Raw genomic sequence first — 27,180 nt, forward strand, 5'->3', positions numbered from 1 at the left:
AGGTCTATGCTACAAAAAGTGAATAAATGGACTATAACTACAGCTTAAATATATTTTAGTACCTTAAAATCCCCTAAAAATACAAAATATTAAGTAAAAAAACATTATCGAACTAAAATAAAGTACATTCATTTATTTAAAATAAAGTTTAAAAAAATCGGTCATTTTTGACCGCCGTGAAGAGCACCAGAGGGTGTTAAGCATTTGCCTCGCCTATTTCACAATCCAGGTGGAAATCCATAAATACTCATAGCAGTCATGCTGGTAGTTTTGCATGAGCGTGCACCTCAAGAATACGTTATCCTCAGAATATATAAAAATGTAGTTTTTACATGCTTTCCATTTCAGTGTCATTAAACACCATTGTCTCTTTTGGTGCAGAACCTTCAGGATGTCCTGGCTCTGGAGAGTCAGCTGGTAGTTTTGGAGTGCCGGATAAAAGGCACTCCCTCCCCTAAAGTGGACTGGTACAGGGAGGGAACGCTTATTGAAGATTCTCCAGACTTCAGGATCCTCCAGAAGAGTACGTCTAATTTTAATGGACATATACTTGAAAAGTCTGTTTCAAACTGTAACTTGCAAAAGAAAAGCTCTCAGTGCATGAATTGTTGTACAACTGATAATTGACACATTCTGCTTTTTTTTCATCCCAGAACCTAGATCTATGGCTGAATCTGGTAGGTGTATATGATTAGCCCTGCTTTGTCAAGTTAATTATGTCATGGCACTAACCACCTAACAGTCTACCATTTTTCTCTTTGCTGTGGACTTCAGAGGAGATATGTACGCTGGTTATTGCGGAGGTCTTTCCAGAGGATTCTGGAACTTTTACTTGCACAGCCAGCAATAAATATGGCACTGTTTCAAGTATCGCAGTTTTGAGAGTGAATGGTAAATTTGTGTTGATTATTGGGTCAGTTTTAATTTTAAAAAGTGAAACTGCTTACACCTTACAAGTCTAATTCTGAAAATATCTTTGTCTGCATCAATAGGGCACAAAAATAACAACACCAACTCCACAACAACAAGCACTTTAACTGTGGAATCCTCCGCACCAAAGATCCCGCCATCAGACCTGATATCAACAACGTTGAAGCGGAAGCCAGATGTTCCTCTGGTAAACAACAAGCTTCACTCAAGTATGATATGTCTCGACCCTTTGAGCTCTGGCTTTAAGCAGTCATACCATTTGGACTCTGTAACACTTCGTTCAGACTCCCTAAACCCTAGTATGTTTCGCCATGACCTCAGCACCAGCCTACCTAGTTTAAACCCTCTCAGCATTGGAAAATACAGCTCAGATACTTTCAGGAGTAGTCTACCCCAGCTAGACCCACTCAGCTTCAATGCTTCCTCACTCAACTCTGATTTGAACCACAAGTCTCTCGGCTCTAGCATTACACACTTCGATTCAGGAGGGTCTGGTTTTAATCCTCCCAAAGAACTGACCCAAAGTCCATCCAACGGATTAGCCTCCGGGATCACTTTGAGCTCAGATGACTGGTTTGAACCATCACCAAATGGTTCAAAATCTACCTCCAGCCTTTCTGTTATTAGTCCCCCATCGGTAAACTCAAGTAACCATCAAGAGCAACCAGCTGTTAAACCCCTACCAGATCCCCCAACTTCTTGCCTCAAGACAAGACCCGAAGGTGTGCTAGGGAATCACAATGAACCCCGCTCTAGTTCTCGAGTGGGTCTCCGCGTGACCTTTAAACTCCCGGTGGATGAAGAAGAAGAGAGAGAACTGTCATCCAAAGATCCACCACCAGTGTTGGCGAAACCAAAATTGTAAGTACCAACTTCAGAATGTTGCAAGACAACATTTTAGGACCTTCTGAACTAGATACAACACATTTGTTTTCTCCTTCTTTTGTCTTATCTTAGAGACCCAGTGCAACTTCAGATCCTCCACAACCAGGTGCTTTTGGAACAGCAGCAGGAGAATGTCTCCCCAAGCCAAGAGTTACCAATTTTAGACAAGACAAGTAGTGAGCCATCGCCTGTCACACCAACTCACCCTCCGGCAAATCCAGTGCCATCAGCACTCCGACCACCTCTCGTAATTCAATCTAGTCCCGTTCCACAACTGATCCCTACAACCATCCCTCCCATATTAAAAGCTGCTCCTGTATCCCAATTGAGCACGCTTTTAACCAATCCCTTGCCCTCTCCCCAACTTACTCCATCAGCCACCTTACACAACCACCCTCCAACACCTCAACAAAATCTGGTTCCTACTACTTTGGTAAATATTGTTCCACCAAATATGGTTCCTTCTACCCTAATACCCCAAACTATTACACCCAATGTGGCTCCTATGCCAAGTGTGATACCAATAATCCCAATAACTCAAGCTGCAGGAGCTCCCAACATCTCTATTCCTCAATCAAATGTCGGACATTCTACACCTTTTCCTCAACTTATCATGGCGCCATCCAGCCAAACAAACCCAAGCCACGTGACCAATATGCCTCCCATTAATCCTTCCAGTCATATATCACAAATAAACATGAATCCAATCTTGCAGATGAACTCTGTCCCCATTAGTGACATGAGTGTTGCCAAAACACAAGCATTGATGACACCTAATACAGCAATGGTGAACAACACTGCACCACAATTAAACACCACCTCAATTACTCATCCCAGTATGGCTCCACAAAGTGTGTCCTATCCACCCCTTAGTATCATCACCTCACTGCATCTAGTAAGAAATCCACCTGCACCCATGTCTCCACCACCGTTGAACAACACCCTGCCTCCACTTCCCGGGATTATTCCCATCTCCGCCCAGAGCTTCAGCTACACCAGGCCAAAGGAGTTCATCGCAGCCCAGGCGCTGTCTCCTATCAGGAGTCCTTCTCCAACTGAGTCTCCTGTTCCAATGCTTCACGAATTAGCTGCACAGATATTCCCGAAGTCGACACGGGAGCTCATGTCACCCGTCAACCAGTTTGCCCCGTCCCCAAGACGGTTTCCAACAAGGGTTCTGGAGTCTCCAAACAGCCCCCCATATGTGTCCTCACCACCTCTGTTTTCTCCTGGGCTGGGGAATTCAGTGTTTTCTTTTAGAGCTCAGTCACCACCACAAGCTTCTTCACCAACGTCTAGCAGCTCCACCCCCAGCCCCATCCAAAACCCAGTGGCCTTCCTTAGTTCTGTCCTTCCTTCGCTGCCAACATCTCATCCGACCAATGCCATGGGGCTGCCTAAAAGAGCCCCACTTGGGTAAGAAAACGCAAACACAAACATTTCATTATAACATCATGATATGGTTTTAAGCTCACACTTTCTCTTAGGCCCAGTTTACACCTGACATTAACAGCGATTTACCATATGGCCTTTGTATCATTAGAAACCCAGGAGTATATTCGAATCAGGGTTTCCGTTGTCCGGTAATTACCGGACATTGGCCGGGAAAAAAATTAAATGTCCGACAAAATGAAATCTTTTCGGTCAAATTGTCAGATTAAAACTGCCTCTTATCGATACCGTAAGGCTGCAACGTGATGCCCTCGCCGTCATGACAGCGCTCCGTGGCTCTGGAGGATTGCAATTCTCCACAGCCTGCGAAGTCCTCATTTGTGATTTCCGCGAAATGTACCCAGAGTGGACCAAGCTCGCCAAGATAGCCTGTGTAATCCCTGTCTCGAGTGTTCCTGCAGAGAGGGGGTTCTCGCTGCAGAATCGGATAAAGCAACGGCGTTAAGCGTTAGATTAAAGCGCTCGTCTGTGTGAAGACTTGCTGAGAGAAATCTGCACCACTGATAACAGCGGCAACGAGCGCCTGATCGCCTCTTATTTAACAAACGAATGAAAATATACTCTTCTAGTTAACCAGAGATGTTTTGTTTACGGCCTGATTATGTCATTTTTTTAAGTTACATAAACTGCTTTCAGTTTTCCTCAACTTTACTAATTAAGAGGCGATATTTGACCGGCATATCATCAAAATGTCCGGAAAAGTAAACCTCTGCCGGTCACTTTGACCGGCACGATTTTTTTCTAGCGGAAACTCTGATTTGAATGATCATACTTTTAGAGTCCAGAGATAGTCGAAAATGCTTTAGAGCAGATTGCTTTCGTAGTCTAACGGTGTGTTCACACGGGGCGTAGGCGTTAACGCTTGACGGAGGGCGTGGCTGAAGCTTGGTGCTGACGCGATCGTCATCGTGACAACAGCCAATCACATTAAAACTTACTTGCCGCTTGGACCACAACACAAAAAAACGCCTTTTTTGACAGCTAGTCTGTGAGACGAAATGGATGGCATTTTTGTTGTATGTGCGAATGCGATTGCCCCTGTAGTTGTTGTCAGTGCACTGCACAGGTGCTCGAAGCTGTTCAAAGCCCGACAGCGGGAAGAATATCACGTACTGCTCCGGGAGCTGCGTCTGGATGGTTCACGGAGCAGTAATGAACGCAATCGACTAGCGCCTGCTCAACGATATTTGCATACGGCGATCTGATTGGATGACGCCTACGCTGGCGCTTGAAAAGCTGAGAAATCTGCAACTTCTGCCGCTTGCAACGCGAGTGAAGCGACGCGACAGAACCCACAATTCAGTTCAGCATCGGATGATGTCACCCATTCAAAGTAAATGGGAAGCATTAACGCCTACGCCACGTGTGAATGCGGCGTAATGCGTTCGAACAGCTACTAAATGACTAACACAAACATTATGGGAAGCGTGCTAGCCAGACGGGAATTAAACTTTGTCGGCTGGAGACCCACATTTGGTTTGAAGACAAAAAAACGTACCAAGCACAATGTTCTCTCACCATTCCTGATTTTTATCTTGCGCATATTGGAGCAGAAATGAAAGCTGATGCTCTCTGTATGTTTTTTTGTTTTTTGTTTGTTTTTTGTCGGAAGCATTCATATATGAAAATTGATGAGTTTATTTTGTCCATCTGAAATAACATTTACCTGCCCATTTCTTCGAAGAAATCAGGACAGAAGTGGTTGAATGTTGACAAAAAAGACTGATTTAAACACCAGGTGTAAACAGGAATGTGACTCCCTCATCCATTTGTGATCCAAATGACCAAAATGCATCTTAATACCAGGTGTAAACAGGGCTTTAAAGTGATAGTTCATGTACAAATCTTAATTGTTTCAACGTTCACTTGTCCTCATGTTGTTCTTTCTTCTGTGCAACACAAAAGGTTTTTTTTTTATCCTGGCTGAATCAGATCTGTGAACAAATGAACTGAATCAACTGATTCATTGAAAAGATTTGACTCGTTTGAACAAATCATTCTTCTATGAACTTTCTGAAAACGTCCAAGCAGAGCCAGGGTGGATTTCAGTATTCTCAGGGAATAACTACTTTATGATTGTTTTATGTCATTTTTAAACATGACAGGCCTCCATTACTCTTTCATTTTCACTATATTGAAAAGAGAGGCCACTCAGTCCTCAATATTCTTCCAAAATTCACCTTATTGTGTTCGATGAAAGAAAGACAGTCAATGGGGAGTTTTGTTTTTGTATGTTCCTTTAATGTGATTTTCCCAAGTCATGTTGCTGCATCAGGATTTTAAAGGGTTATAGTGAACCTACTTAAGAGACATTTTCCCTGTGATTTTAAGGGCAGGTGATGGTTAGTGTTTGTTGAATCTTCTTGTGCCTCAGTCTCGCTGTGTTACTCTATGTTTAGGCCTCAAAGTGCACTGAAGAAGAACCAAAGAGTTTCCAGACTCATGTCCGATAGCGAACTCCGCGAAAGCAGGGAAACACTCTTACAAGATATTGAGAAGAAGTTGCAATCTAAAGATGAACCACTTCGTTTTGGACAACAGGTACGACAAAGATGTCTATTACAAAGATGTAAGGGGTGTTTTGCTTGACTAGTGTATAGTAGGCAATGCCTTGGCCGGGTTGACTGACTCAAGGTGGCTCATCTGCTTTAGTGCACTAAAACAAGTTATAGATTGAGTTCTGATTTTCTTTGTGTCACACAATTACTCAGGGTTTAATCTTGGTTTGTAATAGTGCTTGTGTGGGCTTATACAAAACACTGATTGATGGAGATGGAGAAGGAATAAGGAGGAAAAATGTATAGAAAACATGGCATGTATGTACTATGTTCTAAGCACCATGGTTATATCAGTCTCTACTCTCAAAGAAATCTCAGCTACACTTCATGTCAAAATAGCTAGCACTTCTTAATTATAATAGCAAAAACAGCCATTTGTCCATTTGTTTCTCTCTTATGGAGATAGAAAAAGAGAGAGATTTAAATTCTGTAAATATTTAGTTGTTTTGTAAAGGTCTTTAAAAATCAAACTCTTCTAATGGGAAATGCTGTTTCACCTAGAAATACTTACGGTTGTTTTAGATGTGAGTGTTTCATGTTGATTATAAATGCAAATATACATGATTTGAGTACTTCAATGTAATAATTTCAATTGTGTTATTGCTATCAGTAGTGCTAACTCCCCTTTATAAATGAAAACCTTTTTTAAATTTCTTTGTGGTCTTTATATCGCCATATATATGTATGTATGTATGTATGTATGTATGTATGTGTATATATATACATACACACCGATCAGGCATTGACCACTGACAGACCACTGATGATCTCTTCATCACGGCTCCTGTTAGTGGGTGGGATATATTAGGCTGCAAGTGAACATTTTGTCCTCAAAGTTGATGTGTTAGAAGCGGGAGAAATGGGCAAGCGTAAGGATTTGAGCGAGTTTGGCCAGATTGTGACGGCTAGACGACTGGGTCAGAGCATCTCCAAAACTGCAGCTCTTGTGGGCTGTTCCCGGTCTGCAGTGGTCAGTATCTATCAAAAGTGCTCCAAGGAAGGACCAGTGGAGAACCGGCCACAGGGTCATGGGCGGCCAAGGCTCATTGATGCACGTGGGGAGCGAAGGCTGGCCCGTGGGGTCCGATCAAACAGACGAGTAGCATGTGAGCATCAGAACTGAACTAAGGGAGCCTTACCTGCGGAACACATGGCCCCAGGATGCACTATGGGAAGAAGGCGAGCCGGCGGAGGCAGTGTGATGCTTTGGGCAATGTTCTGCTGGGAAACCTTGGGTCCTCCATCCATGTGGATGTTACTTTGACACGCTCCACCTACCTAAGCATTGCTGAGACCATGTTCAGCCTTTCATGGAAACGGTATTCTGGTGGCTGTGGCTCTTCCAGCAGGATAATGCTCCTGACACAAAGCACAAATGCTTCAGGAATGGTTTGTGAAGCACAACAACCAGTTTGAGGCGTTGACTCGGCCTCCAAATTCCCCAGATCTCAATCCAATCGAGCATCTGTGGGATGTGCTGAAGAAACAAGTCCGATCCATGGAGGCCCCACCTCGCAGCTTACAGGACTTAAAGGATCTGCTGCTAACATCTTGGTGCCAGATCCCACAGCACACCTTCAGGGGTCTAGTGGCGTCCATGCCTCGACGGGTCAGCAAAAGGGAGACCATCTTAATATTATGCCTGATCGCGTGTGTGTGTTTGTGTATATATCGATCACTCTATAGAGTTAATACATTTACATTCATGCATTTGGCAGATGCTTTTATCCAGAGCAACTTATATTGGATTCAAGTTACACATTTGACATTTTTGTCAGTTTTTGCTTTCCCTGGGAATCGAACCCATGACCTTGCCATTGCTAGAGCCACGCTCTGCGGTTTGAGCTACAGGAAAGCAGAGTCACCCTTTTCACATGCTAATACATTTCATGTCTCAAATATGCGTCCGCACCATATTAACACTGAGTAACACTATAACACCATTTATCACACATTTGTCTTGATGTGTGGCTAGTGTCTGTGTTTACATCACCGTCATTCATCCTGTCCTCCATAGAAGCCGAGTTATGTGGGGGAAGTGAGCCGATCGCTCGGACCAAACATTCCCACTGCAACTGTCATTAACTATGACGAGGTACAAGGACTTTTCTCCATTGCAAGCAGTGCTTTGTTCTGTAGTGCACATCCATTTTAATTAAAACAAGATCTAATATAAAGCGGTAGCCTTTCCCACTAATGGAGCTGCATGGATAATAACTCTCTTTAGAGGAAGATGCTGTATATTTAATATGTTAATTATTTGCAAACTTTAGCATTAAAACCTCAGTTTAACAAATAAAAATATGGCTGTGTCATTGTAAATTGTGACTAATAATAAAAAAGATTATGCATGAGCACCTTTAATATAATTAAATGCTACATGTTATGCACTAACCAAATATCAGTGTTCAGTGGATATCTCAAACAGAAGCAAAAATGACATGAGCATTATTCAGCCATCAGTAAAGACTGTTTAGTGTCGATGTGAATGCAGGCGGTGTCTGTGAGTAAACATAAGTGCATAAGCATAAGTGCTGGGCATGAGAGACTAGACAGAGATAGGAAAGAACAGGGCTGTTCTGTGTTATAAATAGAGGTGACTGCGTTTAGAGATGTTGGCGGTCGCCCAGCTTTCATCGAGACGGACCGGCTGCTCAGGCCTCTTCAAATACTCTTAATAGGTGCTTTTTAAAATGGGAATATTAAAGGGTACATTTCATATTTTTTTAGTAACCAGCTTTGGAATTTGCATCGAAAACAGTCCTAATTTAGTTTTTTAACCCCCAGAACATAATTTTTAATGGCTAGTTTACTTTTAAGACTTTAATCTGTTTATTATAATGTTATGTTATTATTGTAATGGGTTCACATGTTGTCAAATGCGTCACTGATCTGCTCTGGTGCCACTGATCTATGTCTATAAAACACTAGAGAATTTATAAGCCTCTTTATATTGAGCTATACAGGAATCTAGTGGTCATATCATGGCATTACAAACGTTTTTCTGTTTTAATTCCAACTATATGCCACTAATATACATCCAAAAATATTTTATTTTTACTCCTTGTCTCTATTTTAACCACAGCTAGGCCTACTGCTTTAATTGGACCCTAACGAAACAAAAATATATTGCAGTATATTGGAAAATATCATGTAATACATTAGGCAATATATTCACATATATTTATATTCACCAATATATTGCAATATATGAAAGCGGCAATCATTTGTATATTTTGCAATATATTACAGGAATATATAATATATTGTATAATACCATCAATATATTATTCCATGCATTTACAATATATTATAATATATTTTGAAGTAATATATTGGTAAATATATTTTCCTTTCATAAGGGGAAAATTATTTCAAATTATGTTAAGGTAGTGTATTGTTTTCAATGGGGAAAAATAGCTCATAAAATGTTTAAATAATAATCAACAACAATTATTTAAACAATTCATTAAAACAAAATTATATAATATTGTTTTTCCTGAAGAAAAAAAAGTTTTTAGTTTTATATGACCCTCTCATTAACCCCCAGAGCATGACGTTTCGAGGGCTAGTTTTTACTGTGTATTATAATGTTATGATATTATTGAAATTGGTTCACATGTTGTAAAATGCATCACTGATCTGATCTGATCTGGTGACCTTACCGCTGATTAGCATTGTCATTTATCAGATATGTATGTTTTGTATTTTTATTAGTTAGCTAGTGTGGATAATGTTTCCACAGAACCTGGAGAGAGACGTTTCCAAAGTTGCTTTAATTCAGAAGTATGAAAACATAAACGGGTTTATGAAAACATTGTGTGTGTTTTTTGTAGGAATACAAGGTGACGAGCTTTGAGCAGCGGCTTATGAGTGAGATTGAGTTTCGTTTGGAGAGAACTCCCGTCGAGGAGTCGGATGATGAAGTTCAGCATGATGAGATTCCCACCGGAAGATGCATCGCGCCCATTTTCGACAAGAAACTGAAGCACTTCAGGGCTGTGGAAGGGATTCCCGTCACATTTACCTGTAAGGTCGTCGGAATTCCAGTTCCAAAGGTGAGTGTTTGACAGACTGAGGGATTCTGGGATTATAAAGCATGCACGGAAAATAAGAGTCGGTAAGATTGTTAAAAGAAAGTGAAAGAAGTCTCTTCCGCTCACCAAGGCTGCATTATTTGATCAAAAATACAGTAACAATTGTGAATGTGAAATATTATTATAATATAAATCAGCTGTTTTCTATGTGAATATATAGTAAAGTGTAATTTATTATAAGCTGAATTTATCATCATTACTCCAGTCTTCAGTGTCATAAGAATTAAAGTGTAGAACAATCTCAAGGCGGATCAGAAGTAATGGACAGCACCTGAGTTAAATATATTAGTGTCGCTGCAAAGGGTCTGAATGTGATATTTCAGTTTTTTGTCAATATGGTGTGCTGTGTGTTCATTAAAGGAACACTCCACTTTTTTGAGAAATAGGCTTAATTTCCCGAGTCCCCTTAGAGTTAAACAGTTGAGTTTTACCGTTTTTGAATCCATTCAGCCGATCTATATATCTGGTGGTAGAGCTTTTAGCATAGCTTAGCATACATCATTGAATTGGATTAGACCGTCAGCATCACAGAAATGACCAAAGACTTTATTTTTTCAATATAATATTTTTCCTATTTAAAACTTGACTATTCTGTAGTTACATTGTGTACTAAGACCAACGGAAAATGAAAAGTTGTGATTTTTTTTAGACCGATATAGATAGGAACTATTTTCTCATTCCTGCATAATGATCACAGAATTTCGCTGCCATCCCACGGGTGCAGCGGCGCAGTGATATTACACAGTGACTGAAAGTAGTCCTCAGATAGGCAACTTCCAATGCGACCGGCACTAAGTTTGTGTAGTTACAGAGAATGCACTTTTACGGTAGAAAATCAGTGATTATTACACAGGAATGAGAAAATATTTCCTGGTCATATCGGTCTAAAAAAAACCCAGCAACTTTACATTTTTGTTAGTCTTAGTACTTGATGTATCTATTTAAGTGTCAAGTTTTAAATTGGAAAAATATTGAAAGTCTTTGGTCATTTTTTCGAGCGCAATGCTAACGGTCTAATCCGATTCAGTGATGTATGCTAAGCTATGCTAAAAGCTCTACCACCAGATACAGAGATCGGCTGAATGGATTCAAAAACAGTAAAACTCAACTGTTTAACTCTAAGGGGACCCAGAAAATAAGCCTATTTCTCAAAAAAGTGGAGTGTTCCTGTCACAGACTGACTGTGACCCCAGACTTTTATAATGAAGGGACTGAACATGGGTATGTGCATACACTGAACTGTTTCCACCATTACACATACACACAAACTAAATGCCGGCTAAAAATACAATCTGATGTTGCGTGTTGTAATATCCCTTATTCGTCCCAAGTTATCACTTTCCTTGTTTTGTTTGTTTAATGCTAAAATGTGTTGAAATGTTTAATGTTCAGTGATGCATGCTATTATAATATCATTACACACACACAAAAAAAGAACAACATACTTTACAACATAAGAGTTTATTTAATTTCATTCAGTGTCAGTTTAACTTCAATACATTTCAAACTGCAACATATACCTTCGGGTGCACCTTTCACTTGCCAAACCAGTACACATGGAAAGTAGCCATTTTTAAGCTAGCATTTGCTCATCAAAGGTTACTTCATCTAGTTCTGACCTCATGGGGGAGGGAGAGAACCTGGGATGTAAGTGTTTCCTTATATGTTTTGTCTTTATTGTTTTGAGCTCTGTACATGTTAGTAGTTGTAAACAATATATGTTGTAGAGTTGAAATGTTGTGAAGGTTTTTTTTGTTTATGTCTTGTCATCTGTATGTAACCTATAGGTTTTCCCCTAAAATGGTATGCTCCAGAAATAGGAGGAGCCAAAGCCTATAAAAGAGGCAGCCATTTTAGGGAAAAAGGAGGATAGTGTGGAGAGATTGAAACACGTTTGTATTTTTGGGCCTGTACATTGGCATAGCCAACTTACATTCGTATATTGCAAGTTTATTTTCTTTTGTATTATATTTTTTGATTATTGTTCCTGTTTTTTTCACTATTGGTACTGTATATATATAATATTTTTTCACCTTGGTGAATAAAACTACTGGACCGTGCATTTTTGTCCCCAGTCACCTATTTTACACCTCGGTCTGCTGGTACATCCTAACAGTTCCTTTGATGAAAAAAAATAACTTAAATGATTTTAGCAAATGGCTGCAATATAACACGGTGAAAAACTGAAGGGGGTCTGAATACTTTCCGTGCCCACTATATATACATATTATATATAATATAATATATATAAATATGTCAAAAAAGTAGGTTCCCCCACCCCACTTTCTCCTAAAAATACAATCTGCCAAGATCACACTTGTTTAGATATTTTCAAGTTCGTCATCTAATCCAAAAATATTGCTTCACATATCCCTCTATTCTCTATTCCTTCCAATACAGGATTGGGTGCAATTTTTAATATTCCCAGTAATCTCTAATGTATATAACACTTTAATGTCACTAAAAGATATGAATCTAGACAGAATCCGTGCAGAATGGACAAAGGATTTGGCAGTGGATATATCAGATGAAACCTGGATTAATGCCATATTTAGAGTGAATGGTACAATCTCCAGTACTCGCTTGGGTTTAATTTAGTAAAGGGTGCTCCACAGACTTTATACAGCAAGGTGAGGCTATCCAAGATGTATGCAAATGTAGCTGACACATGCGAGCGACGTCGTTCTGCTAAAGCAGACTTGGCTCATGTGTTCTGGACTTGCCCCAGACTGATTGATAACTGGACAACTATATTTAAAACTTTGTCTGAGGCATACACTAAGGATATCAGACCTAGTTTTGAAATGGCTATTTTCGGAGTATCTGAGCAAGGTTTGTTCATGTCCAAAAATTGTCAAGACGCATGCGCTTTTGCATGTCTTTTGGCTCGGAGAAGAATATTTCTTGGGGCTTAGGGATGTAATACTGTTTTTGAAATTGGAGAAAATTCAATATTTTGTTAGAGGATCCACCAAATGTTTATAAATACAAGTTTCAGTTCTGTCTCCAAACTGCATGATGATGGACTTTTATTCTGTACTCTTCACACAGGTTTACTGGTTTAAGGATGGAAAGCAGATTTTGAAGAAAAACGAGCATTATAGGAAGATCAGAGAGGGTGATGGGACGTGTTCGTTACACATTGAAGCCGTTACAAATGACGACGATGGCAATTATACAGTCATGGCAGCGAATCCACAGGTAACAGCAGCAAACATCACAGAGGCAGCCAGCTGAGATCACTGTGGATTATGGTTTAATGAAAGCCAAGCCTCTTGTCATGTCCACAGGGTAGAATAAGTTGCTCTGGCCATTTGATCGTCCAAACGGGTCCCGTGCGAAACCGGCCCATGGTGCACTCTCAGAGGTGAGCTCCATCAATGCTCAGCTTTCACACCGTAATGTTATATACCCAAATATAAGACTACCCCCCATATTGCAGCCTATTTTTAGGACACAAACCTCATGGTATACATGGGTGTCTGAACCATTGTGTGACAAGACCCACCCACTTTTTACGACCAATTATATTGGACCCGCTCACTTTTATCGACTCTAATTTAGCACGTCTGTTTACCTAGCTCTAACTGAGAAACACTTCATATTAAACACGTTAGATGCTTTATTTCCACTTTTCTAATATTTACTTACTTTTTTTTTTTTAAATAAATGCCTTTCCGATCTGATATGTCATGGGAGAAGGGAGTAGAGCGAGTTCGGCAAAAGGTAGATTCGAACCTCAGATTGATTTGTGTCAAACCGATTAACCGTTAAAAATTGCGTAACCGAGTGAAACATTTTGCTCGGTTAAGTGGTGTCAATGACGTGCTTTGAATTTAGTCGTAATAGATTTTTGCACCGCTAGAGACCACCAGAGCGCTCTCAGACATTTGTAATATCCACAAGAAGAAGTCATGACCAGCTTTCTAAGCGGGCAAAGAAAGCGTGGGAGCACTTTAAAAATTGAGAGTGATGGGGCAAAATGCAAGTATTGCAATGCAGTGCTTACCGCATTTTTCAGGCTATAAGTCGCTCCGGAGAATAAGTCGCATCAGTCAAAAAATGCGTCATGAAGAGGAAAATAACATAAGTCGCACTGGGCTATAAGTCGCATTAGGGCAGAAGCAGAGCGCGAGCCGCGCGCGCTGTGCATAACGGAGCAGAAGAAAGAAAGTTTGAAGTGAGAAACTTGTGAATGACTAGAGAAAAGCAGAGCTTACTTTAACTGTAATGAAGGAAACAAAAAAAGCTAATCGCGGACTGAAAGCAAGATGGCCAGAGCTGAAGGGACGAGTCCACAGATGCTTGAACTCTCTGCCGGGAGAGGCTCAGCCGCGCGAGTCAAACGCTGTGGGAATCGTTCTCGGCTGCATATTTTACTACATGCCCTAATCATGCAGGCGCCCTCGCAGCCACTCGCATTGCTCGTGAACTGGTGCGCGCATCTCATCCTAATTTAACGAAACTCAGCGTAGGCCTCACAGACATGAAATATATCTTAAGAAAGCTTGAAATGTCTTTTAACAATTTAAAAGGAAAAGAAATAGGCTACTCTCTGATTATGTAATCCATGATGTGCATTTCTCTCGATAGGCGCGTTCACTACGGAGATGGCGGTCGTCAACTTAATAAACTAAAAATAATAACCCTGACGCACACTATGGTTAACCGAGTATTAACCGCTAAGGGCCTCGGTTAACGGTTAATGAAAAACTTGAAAACGTGCAGCCCTAGTCAAAACTTGATAGCATGCGTCTCAAACCTTACACTAAAGCCATGGTAAAACACTCAGGAATTTCTGTAATTTTGTCTGGTCCAATCAATCGTTTAGTAAATGGTGGTATTACTTTACACCATTTAATGTAAATGGTGTTTATTGTAAATGGCATCTAACATTACTCCAGTAAAAAAAAAATCAGAAAGAGGACCCACACAGTTTTTATTTGCTTCTGACACCCATATACGGTAATTACTCCGCTGTGGCTTACAGATGTTTTATAGCCTTGCATGTTTAATATTTCTTTCCTCACTCGTTTTCCTCAGAGTACGAGCGCGTGTCCAGGAGGTGGAGGGAGAACCGACTCAAGAGCGCTTCTTCCGTCCGCACTTCCTGCAGGCTCCAGGAGACATGTTGGCCCACGAGGGCCGGCTCTGTAGGTTAGACTGCAAGGTACTGACAGAACCCAAAACACACCTGAGCACTTAAAACAGGGGTCCCCAAACTCGGTCCTGGAGGGCCACTGTCCTGCAGAGTTTAGCTCCAACCTCAATCAAATACACCTGAGCACTTAAAACATCAGGCAGAGAAACCACAGGTGTAGTTCAACACGTCATCCGCTAACCACACACACACACACACACACGTAAACAAAACTACACCGTACAGACTGTCTTCATTTACAGCAGGACAGCAGCACACTTTAAGATTTACTCTATGCACAAATAATATACTTTAACTGAATGGAATGTTTCCAGACACTTAATGCATGTTAATTGCAATTAAATAAAAATGTATTAATTGTTTAAATTTATATTAAATGCAGTCATCCATCCATCGATCCACCCATCCAACGTATCATTCTATCATCCATTCATCCATCCAACGTATCATTCTATCATCCATTCATCCATCCAATGTATCGTTCTATCATCTATCCATTCATCCATCCAATGTATCGTTCTATCATCTATCCATTCATCTATCCAATGTATCGTTCTATCATCCATCCATCGATCCACCCATCCAACGTATCATTCTATCATCCATTCATCCATCCAATGTATCGTTCTATCATCTATCCATTCATCCATCCAATGTATCGTTCTATCATCCATCCATTCATCCATCCAACGTATCATTCTATCATCCATTCATCCATCCAATGTATCGTTCTATCATCTATCCATTCATCCATCCAATGTATCGTTCTATCATCTATCCATTCATCCATCCAATGTATCGTTCTATCATCCATCCATTCATCCATTCAACGTATCGTTCTATCATCTATCCATTCATCCATCCAATGTATCGTTCTATCATCTATCCATTCATCCATTCAATGTATCGTTCTATCATCTATCCATTCATCCATCCAATGTATCGTTCTATCATCTATCCATTCATCCATCCAACGTATCGTTCTATCATCTATCCATTCATCCATCCAATGTATCGTTCTATCATCTATCCATTCATCCATTCAATGTATCGTTCTATCATCTATCCATTCATCCATCCAATGTATCGTTCTATCATCTATCCAGTCATCCATCCAATGTATCGTTCTATCATCCATCCATTCATCCATTCAATGTATCGTTCTATCATCCATCCATTCATCCATTCAATGTATCGTTCTATCATCTATCCATTCATCCAACGTATCGTTCTATCATCTATCCATCCAATGTATCGTTCTATCATCCATCCATTCATCCATTCAATGTATCGTTCTATCATCCATCCATTCATCCATTCAATGTATCGTTCTATCATCCATCCATTCATCCATTCAATGTATCGTTCTATCATCCATCCATTCATCCATCCAACGTATCGTTCTATCATCCATCCATTCATCCATTCAATGTATTGTTCTATCATCCATCCATCCATTCATCCATCCAACGTATCGTTCTATCATCCATCCATTCATCCATTCAATGTATCGTTCTATCATCCATCCATTCATCCATTCAACGTATCGTTCTATCATCTATCCATTCATCCATCCAATGTATCGTTCTATCATCTATCCATTCATCCATTCAATGTATCGTTCTATCATCTATCCATTCATCCATCCAATGTATCGTTCTATCATCTATCCATTCATCCATCCAACGTATCGTTCTATCATCTATCCATTCATCCATCCAATGTATCGTTCTATCATCTATCCAGTCATCCATCCAATGTATCGTTCTATCATCCATCCATTCATCCATTCAATGTATCGTTCTATCATCCATCCATTCATCCATTCAATGTATCGTTCTATCATCTATCCATTCATCCAACGTATCGTTCTATCATCTATCCATCCAATGTATCGTTCTATCATCCATCCATTCATCCATTCAATGTATCGTTCTATCATCCATCCATTCATCCATTCAATGTATCGTTCTATCATCCATCCATTCATCCATTCAATGTATCGTTCTATCATCCATCCATTCATCCATCCAACGTATCGTTCTATCATCCATCCATTCATCCATTCAATGTATTGTTCTATCATCCATCCATCCATTCATCCATCCAACGTATCGTTCTATCATCCATCCATTCATCCATTCAATGTATCGTTCTATCATCCATCCATTCATCCATCCAATGTGTCGTTCTATCATCTATCCATTCATCCATCCAATGTATCGTTCTATCATCCATCCATTCATCCATCCAATGTATCGTTCTATCATCTATCCATTCATCCATCCAATGTATCGTTCTATCATCCATCCATTCATCCATTCAATGTATCGTTCTATCATCTATCCATTCATCCATTCAATGTATCGTTCTATCATCCATCCATTCATCCATCCAATGTATCGTTCTATCATCTATCCATTCATCCATCCAATGTATCGTTCTATCATCTATCCATTCATCCATCCAACGTATCGTTCTATCATCTATCCATTCATCCATCCAATGTATCGTTCTATCATCCATCCATTCAATGTATCGTTCTATCATCCATCCATTCATCCATCCAATGTATCGTTCTATCATCTATCCATTCATCCATTCAATGTATCGTTCTATCATCCATCCATTCATCCATTCAATGTATCGTTCTATCATCCATCCATTCATCCATCCAACGTATCGTTCTATCATCCATCCATTCATCCATTCAATGTATCGTTCTATCATCCATCCATTCATCCATCCAATGTATCGTTCTATCATCTATCCATTCATCCATCCAATGTATCGTTCTATCATCTATCCATTCATCCATCCAATGTATCTTTCTATCATCTATCCATTCATCCATCCAATGTATCGTTCTATCATCTATCCATTCATCCATCCAATGTATCGTTCTATCATCCATCCATTCATCCATTCAATGTATCGTTCTATCATCTATCCATTCATCCATTCAATGTATCGTTCTATCATCCATCCATTCATCCATCCAATGTATCGTTCTATCATCTATCCATTCATCCATCCAATGTATCGTTCTATCATCCATCCATTCATCCATTCAATGTATCGTTCTATCATCCATCCATTCATCCATCCAATGTATCGTTCTATCATCTATCCATTCATCCATTCAATGTATCGTTCTATCATTCATCCATTCAATGTATCGTTCTATCATCTATCCATTCATCCATTCAATGTATCGTTCTATCATCCATCCATTCATCCATCCAACGTATCGTTCTATCATCCATCCATTCATCCATTCAATGTATCGTTCTATCATCCATCCATTCATCCATCCAATGTATCGTTCTATCATCTATCCATTCATCCATCCAATGTATCGTTCTATCATCTATCCATTCATCCATCCAATGTATCGTTCTATCATCTATCCATTCATCCATCCAATGTATCGTTCTATCATCTATCCATTCATCCATCCAACGTATCGTTCTATCATCTATCCATTCATCCATTCAATGTATCGTTCTATCATCCATCCATTCATCCATTCAAAGTATCGTTCTATCATCCATCCATTCATCCATCCAATGTATCGTTCTATCATCTATCCATTCATCCATCCAATGTATCGTTCTATCATCTATCCATTCATCCATCCAATGTATCGTTCTATCATCTATCCATTCATCCATCCAATGTATCGTTCTATCATCTATCCATTCATCCATCCAATGTATCGTTCTATCATCTATCCATTCATCCATTCAATGTATCGTTCTATCATCTATCCATTCATCCATTCAACGTATCGTTCTATCATCTATCCATTCATCCATTCAATGTATCGTTCTATCATCCATCCATTCATCCATCCAACGTATCGTTCTATCATCCATCCATTCATCCATTCAATGTATCGTTCTATCATCCATCCATTCATCCATCCAATGTATCGTTCTATCATCTATCCATTCATCCATTCAATGTATCGTTCTATCATCTATCCATTCATCCATCCAATGTATCGTTCTATCATCTATCCATTCATCCATCCAATGTATCGTTCTATCATCTATCCATTCATCCATTCAATGTATCGTTCTATCATCCATCCATTCATCCATCCAATGTATCGTTCTATCATCTATCCATTCATCCATCCAATGTATCGTTCTATCATCTATCCATTCATCCATCCAATGTATCGTTCTATCATCTATCCATTCATCCATTCAATGTATCGTTCTATCATCTATCCATTCATCCATCCAACGTATCGTTCTATCATCTATCCATTCATCCATCCAACGTATCGTTCTATCATCTATCCATTCATCCATTCAGTGTATCGTTCTTTCATCCATCCATCCTACTTCTTTTAAGCACAGCAAAAGATTATTAAAAACAATGATTAACAATGTACTATGAAATAAAAAATATAATGTCTTTATGTGCACATTTTTTACTTAACTCTGTTAAGAAACGTCGTAATAAAGGGTACACTCTTCAAATAAACTTAACTTAAATACCTTAACTTATTTAACCCAGTAGCTAACTGATTTTTGCCAAATTTTAAAATGTTTTAAAAGTGACTCGTATCCAAATAGTTTTTCGGGCCTCTGTCTGTTATCCTATACAATGAAAAATAAAATGTTTTGTCTGTAGTTGAGTTCTCTGAAACCCTCTGTGCTGTGCAGGTGAGCGGATTACCCCATCCTGAAATCATGTGGCTTCTGAACGGGAAGCCCATATATCCAGACTTAACTCACCGGATGCTTGTGAGGGAAAACGGGATCCATTCTCTGGTGATTGATCCTCTGACTCAAGCTGATGACGGGACGTACACCTGCATCGCCTCAAATAAAGCTGGACAGAGTTCATTCTGCCTCCAGCTCAAAGTCGTGGGTGAGAGCCACATCCTCTCTCATGGGCTCTCAAGCTCATTTCTGCCCTATAAGAAGAATTATCATCCTTCAGGAAATCAAAACTGAGCTTTAGAATGTCAACATTGTGAGAAGTCCCAATTGGGACACAAAAAGTTGAAATTATGGCATACTAAGTTAATTATGAGATGAAAAAATCATTATGACAGGCAAGATTGAGATAAAAAGTTATAATTATGACATGTAAAATTGACAAAAATTGTATTAAGTCGTGTCAGTTTTTACTTTATCTTGTAATTATGACTTGGTTGTCAGTGACTTTCTATCTCAATTTTGACTCATCAATTTTTGATATCATAATTGACTTGTCATAATTTCGACTGTACCTATGACTTTTTATCTCATAAATTGGTGTCAAAATTCTGACTTTTATCTCAATTTTGACATTTTGACTTAGTATGTCATAATTTTGACTGCCATAATTCTGACTCTATCTCATATTTATGAGTTAGTATGTCATTATTCTGACTTTTATTTCATATTTTTGAGTTAGTATGTCATAATTTTGACTGCCATAATTCTGACTTATTTCATATTTATGAGTTAGTATGTCATTATTCTGACTTTTATTTCATATTTGAGTCAGTATGTCATAATTCTGACTTATCTCAATTTTGACTGCCATAATTCTGACTTTTCTCATATTTTCTGAGTTATTAGTATGTCATTAATTCTGACTTTTTATGTAATTTATTTAGTTAGTATATCATAATTTGACTTTTAATGTAATTTATTGAGTTAATATATCATAATTCTGACTTTTTATGTAATTTATTGTAGTTTACATATCATAATTCTGACTCTATCTCATATTTATGAGTTAGTATGTCATTATTCTGACTTTTATTTCATATTTTTGAGTTAGTATGTCATAATTTTGACTGCCATAATTCTGACTTATTTCATATTTATGAGTTAGTATGTCATTATTCTGACTTTTATTTCATATTTTTGAGTTAGTATGTCATAATTTTGACTGCCATAATTCTGACTTATTTCATATTTATGAGTTAGTATGTCATTATTCTGACTTTTATTTCATATTTGAGTCAGTATGTCATAATTCTGACTTATCTCAATTTTGACTGCCATAATTCTGACTTTTCTCATATTTTCTGAGTTATTAGTATGTCATTAATTCTGACTTTTTATGTAATTTATTTAGTTAGTATATCATAATTTGACTTTTAATGTAATTTATTGAGTTAATATATCATAATTCTGACTTTTTATGTAATTTATTGTAGTTTACATATCATAATTCTGACTCTATCTCATATTTATGAGTTAGTATGTCATTATTCTGACTTTTATTTCATATTTTTGAGTTAGTATGTCATAATTTTGACTGCCATAATTCTGACTTATTTCATATTTATGAGTTAGTATGTCATTATTCTGACTTTTATTTCATATTTTTGAGTTAGTATGTCATAATTTTGACTGCCATAATTCTGACTTATTTCATATTTATGAGTTAGTATGTCATTATTCTGACTTTTATTTCATATTTTTGACTCAGTATGTCATAATTCTGACTTATCTCAATTTTGACTGCCATAATTCTGACTTTTCTCATATTTTCTGAGTTATTAGTATGTCATTAATTCTGACTTTTTATGTAATTTATTTAGTTAGTATATCATAATTTGACTTTTAATGTAATTTATTGAGTTAATATATCATAATTCTGACTTTTTATGTAATTTATTGTAGTTTACATATCATAATTCTGACATTGTATCTCATATTTATTGAGTTAGTATGTAATAATTGCCTTTTTCATTAATTTTTGTCTTAATTTTGACCTTTACCTAATTTTCGTCTCTTTGATTATATAATTTAACTTTTTAATCACATAATTCTGATTTACGAAAGCATGTTATTTTTCTGAAGTGTATCAGCGAAACGGTTGATTTGTAACCGTCTGTAAATGTCTGATCTGTTGTTGGTATTCATTATCGGTAAGATTGAGTTTGGTTGCGTGTAGCACAGATTCGGCCAGTTTGAATGTGCTTGATGTTAAAAAGCTCCAGCTTAAATGCAAGAAATTAGCTGATGATATAAATTGTGAATCAAATATTTGATCCTCTGTTCCCTGTCAAATAAACATTTGCAGAAAAAGAGATAAAGCAGGCTCCGCATTTTGTGGAGAAGCTGCAGAACACGGGCATCGCTGAAGGGGCTCCGGTGCGTCTGGAGTGCAGGGTTGTGGGAATGCCTCAGCCGCTCATTTACTGGAAGAAAGACAACGACACCATCCCTCACTCCAAGGACAGGGTTAGGTGAGTCCACTGGAAACCAACCATATAATGACTGCTCCATTAAAGTGCTATAGAAGTAACGGTGTCTTGACCAGCTTAAAGGGATAGTTCACCCAAAAATGAGTGTGTGATGTTTATCTGCTGACCCCCAGTGCATCCAACATGTAGGTGTGTTTGTTTCTTCAGGAGAACACAAATGAAGATTTTTAACTCAACCGTTGCTGTGTGTCGGTCATATAATGATGTCAATGGGTAACAACTCTATGAGAGCAAAAAAACATGCTTAGACAACATGACAAATGAGGCATCTACATAATATATGATCGCGCCAGTTTGACCTTACCAGACAGAAGTAATAGCGGATGGGAACACTAGATGAGATTCGTCTGATATGAGCTAAAAAAAATTACATAAAAACTGTTGTGTTTCTCACAGAAACCGATCAGTTCGTGTCTTAAGACATCAGTGTGTCATCAGGAGCAGCAGGGTTTGTGTGCATGTTGTCTAAGCATGTTTTTTTTTGCTCTCATAGAGTTGTTACCCATTCACATGATTATATGACCGACACACAGCAACGGTTGAGTTAAAAATCTTCATTTGTGTTCTACTGAAGAAACAAACACACCGACATGTTGGATGCGCTGGGGGTCAGCAGATTAACATCACATTCTCATTTTTGGGTGAACTATCCCTTTAACTCTTTCCCCGCCAAACACGGAAATTTCCGTTATTTGTGAGAAAACGCTTCCAGACCAATAACGGAATTTTCCGTGTTTTCACTGTCGGGCGCTAGGGGGCGCTATTGCGCGATCGCATGTAATCATATGCATATCAAAAATAACGTGATCATCTTCATTAAACAGCATATGAATCAAAACTATCTAATGTTACTGAATGAAATGTGGACCCAGGATGAGCTACAGGACTGTGTAAGCATTAGGGGTGTTGATGGACTCGATCGACTCCATCTGTTTGATCATCTCTGAATCTGATGTCTGCCGGTCTTTCACAAAAATTTGATTTTCTCAGCTTTTTGTTCAAAATGTTGCTTTCTTTATGAAACCTACCCATATTCAAGTGTTAAATAAAAAAGGAATGCATGAAGCTAGAATAAAACGTTTTTTTCTTGTGTTTAAAAGAAGAGGGTCAGCTCTTTATTTTGATATATTGCATGCTCAGATATTCATTAAACAAAATATTCTATGGGCTATTAAATTTAGGTGAAAATTGTCAAAAACCCTGGCGGTGGCTGGCAACTTTTTTTTAAAACGCTGGCGGGGAAGAGTTAAGGTGGTCAGGCTGGTTTTGGAGTGTGTTAGCTGGTTTTTCAGCCAAAGTGATATGAAGATGAACAAGTGCTTTATACTTTTGAGGAACATAAAGACAGTTAATGTGACTCGGGAGCAGTCCTGCGTCTTACGGGTATATCTGAGGCAATAGCCAACAATACATTATAAGGGTCAATATTAACCATTTTTCTTTAATGCCAAAAATCATTAGGATATTAAGATCCTGTTCCATGAAGATATTTAGTACATTTCCTACCATAAATATATCAAATATGCATTATTAGTAGTAATATGCATTGCTAAGGAAGATTTTCTCAATATTTAGATTTTTTTTTCACCCTCAGATTCCAGATTTTCAAACATTGTCCAATCATAACAAACCACACATCAATGGAAATATTATTTATTCAGCTTTTAGATGATGTATAAATCTCAATTCTCAATCAAAAAATTGACCCTTATGATGGGTTTTGGGTCACATATAATACAACAAATGAATAAAACTCATATTAGTAGTTTTGACGTTTGTATTCTGTGTGTTCGTGTTGTCCCAGCATGCATCAGGACACTACAGGTTACGTATGTCTACTAATTCAGCCGACCAGGAAAGAAGACGCGGGCTGGTACACTGTGTCGGCGAAGAACGAGGCGGGAATCATCTCATGCACAGCCAGACTAGACATATACGGTGAGGCATTTTTATTCTTTATTTTTCCGCATTATAAAGCTATAAAGTATTTAAGTACAGACTACAGGACCTGTGTTAGCTGATGAGAAATAACTCAATGAACAGAAAAATGTATCTAACATGCTAATAATTCTTCAAATTAATAAAAAAAAACATTCTAATGATTAAAAAATAAATGAAAGAAATTAAGACATTTTTTAAAGAAATATTTTAAGAAATGAGTCTAATAAATGAACTATATAAATACTCACTCTAAAAACTTTAAACAGATATTTCCTTATTATTTTAAGAAATTTTTCTAATGGAAAAATAAACTCCATATGAAAGTATTCTGATTATTTAAGGAATTCTAATAATCACAATTAAATTACTATATTAATACTCCATCTAAAACTATTTAATTATATTTTCTAATTAATTTAAGAAATTAATCGAATAAATTAAACTATAATCTAAAACTTTTAAAAACTATTTTTAAAGCATAGGTTTTCTGATTATTTTAAGAAATGATTCTAATAATTACAATTAAATTTAACTAAAGTACTATATTAATGCTCCATCTAAAATTATTTTAAATCATTTTTAAAGCATATTTTAAATTTTAGATTTAAATTTTTCCTGACTATTTTAAGAAATAAATATAAGTAAACTATATTAATACTCAATGTAAAACTATTTTAAACACATTTTCTAATTAATTTAAGAAAATAATGTAATAAATTAAACTATATTAATACTCCATCTAAAACTATTTTAAGCAAAATTTTAACAGATTTTTCCTGATTATTTTAAGAAATGAATATAAATATATTAAATATAAAAAATTATATTATATAAATAAAATGAAAAATTAAACTGCTATATTAATACTCACCATCTAAAACTATTTAAACATATTTGTGTAATTTAAGAAGTTATTCTGATTATTTAAATGTACTATAATTGAACTACTATATGTTACTCCATCTAAAACTGTTATTTAAAAAATATTCTAATAATCCTAATGCATGTTTTTCTAATAATCTTATATCAATAGAGACAACATTCAATGTTTTTATTTTCATAAATTGTTTTTTTACTACAGAAGTGAACTGTAAAATGTGGATTAATAAAGGCAACTACAATAAATCCTAAAAGAAATGTTGACCAGTTACAGACAGTTACAGTCTCTTGTAGAACATTAGAGATGTAGTTGTGTGAAGTGCCTGACTCCAGATCAGTCAGGAGATGAGTAGCTCGTGGCACACACACACACACACACACACACACACACACACACACACACACACACTGACTGCAGAAGATTGTGTGTGTGTTTTCTGCAGCTCAGTGGCATCAGCATGTCCATCCGCCGCTGAAGAGAGCGCAGGTCACCGGCAGCCGCTACGCTGCTCTAACGGGACAGGGGCTGGACATAAAGTCTGCCTTCCCCTCGAGTGACAGCGGCTCCGCCATGTTCTCGGCGGCCCGGACGCAGGAGAGCGAGGAGCTGTAGAGGAGCGGCGGCGATTCAAAGAGCAGCGCAGCTTGGACATTATCTATGGAGAGTCCCCAAAAAGATACCCAAAACTAGAGAGAGAGAGTGTGTGTGTGTGTGTGTGTGTGTGTGTGTGTGTGTGTGTGTGTGTGTGTGTGTGTGTGTGTGTGTGAGAGAGAGAGAGAGAGAGAGAGAGAGAGAAAAAGCGTTTGTGTGTGTGTGTATTTACTTGAGAGTGAGCGTGTGTGTGAGTGAGTGAGAGAGTGTGCTTTTGTGTGAGTGAGTGAGTGCCCGTGTGTGAGAGTGAGCATGTGTTTGTGTGTGAGCATGTGTTTGTGTGTGAGAGAGTGTGCGCGCGTGTGTGTGAGAGAGAGAGAGTGCGTGCGTGTTTTTGTGTGTGTGTTTGTGAGTGAGACTGAGTGTACGCGAGAGTGTGTGTGTGTGTTCAGTTGTTGGTAGTCAGTCTGATGTCTCTGCTCTGGTTTGTATCATTTGATCACTTTAACTATATTTAGATGAACACACTGATTTTCACATTATTTGCACACGTTTTTTCCTTTTAATTATGAAATGTGCCATTTGAGGCATTATGCAATTTTGTTCTGGTCCGTTTGTTGTAATAATTTGGCTGTTCTGCCTTACATATCATATTAAAGCTACACTGTGTGGGGAAGAATGGGGAGAAGCCCATAGTGAGCCAAAAGCAACGGGAGAAACATTTAAACAACGTGATTCAGATTTCACTTTCCACAACTACTAGAAGACCTACAGCTGTCAGACAGGAGGCTCACGTCACATCTACGTCCTCAAGCTCAGTCTGAGTCTGCGCAGTTCGCTCAGCCGTCAGGAAGTGAGGGCTTCTAATTGACTTCATTATCCGCCGTTGAAGTCTATGGGGTTGCTCTGTCCATTTCTTTTACTGTCTATGCATTCGACACGGTGCCATCGAGTGTTAAAACGCGAAAGGCGAAGCTTGAGTTTACGGGTATGTCCCTCTTTGGCTACTGTACTTTCAAGATGGAGGGGCAACATGGCGACCGGCATTCGAACCCCTCACCCGTATGTATTTTCAATGGCATAGTAAAAACTTACGAGAATACATTATTACTTGAAAGAAGTAAATATAAATTAATGAGCACATATTTTTGAAAGAACTAAGTGTTTTTAGCTAAGAATAAACTAAAAGTTACACAGTGTAGCTTTAATCGTTTTATTAGAATGTGTGTCTGTCTGGTTACCAACTGTGAATGTTAAAGCTTCTGCAGGTTTTATTCAACAAAACTCTTTGACTGCTATATTGTTTCATATTTCCATATAATAACGCAAGAATGAGTCATATCAGCAAGATTACAGATATAGAGCTCAAACACACTATACTTTGATACTTTGCATTTGCCTCGTAAGTGACGGTCACAGATGTTAAACCGAGCTGAGTGATATCACATTTCTGATGC

At 38.1% G+C, this 27,180-nt stretch overlaps 1 protein-coding gene across 2 annotated transcripts in view; it reads left to right on the forward strand.

The window, feature by feature from the left end:
• The window catches only part of mypn (myopalladin), a 52,179-nt gene extending 26,233 nt beyond the window's left edge, over positions 1-25,946 (forward strand). The window contains exons 7-21 of one of the 2 annotated variants that reach the window (XM_067421620.1): positions 382-523; positions 654-677; positions 775-891; positions 993-1,791; positions 1,888-3,231; positions 5,667-5,808; positions 7,843-7,920; positions 9,662-9,883; positions 12,974-13,123; positions 13,213-13,289; positions 14,966-15,092; positions 19,763-19,970; positions 22,128-22,293; positions 24,116-24,249; positions 25,575-25,946. In XM_067421620.1, the coding sequence (XP_067277721.1) occupies positions 382-523; positions 654-677; positions 775-891; positions 993-1,791; positions 1,888-3,231; positions 5,667-5,808; positions 7,843-7,920; positions 9,662-9,883; positions 12,974-13,123; positions 13,213-13,289; positions 14,966-15,092; positions 19,763-19,970; positions 22,128-22,293; positions 24,116-24,249; positions 25,575-25,744 (3,900 nt within the window). In that variant the 3' untranslated portion in view covers positions 25,745-25,946. The remainder of the gene's footprint in view (positions 1-381; positions 524-653; positions 678-774; positions 892-992; positions 1,792-1,887; positions 3,232-5,666; positions 5,809-7,842; positions 7,921-9,661; positions 9,884-12,973; positions 13,124-13,212; positions 13,290-14,965; positions 15,093-19,762; positions 19,971-22,127; positions 22,294-24,115; positions 24,250-25,574) is intronic. The other variant, XM_067421622.1, reaches the window with a different exon arrangement.
• The last annotated feature ends 1,234 nt before the right edge of the window (positions 25,947-27,180 follow it).

This window comes from Pseudorasbora parva, chromosome 17 (genome assembly GCF_024679245.1).
Source record: "Pseudorasbora parva isolate DD20220531a chromosome 17, ASM2467924v1, whole genome shotgun sequence".
NCBI lineage: Eukaryota > Metazoa > Chordata > Actinopteri > Cypriniformes > Gobionidae > Pseudorasbora > Pseudorasbora parva.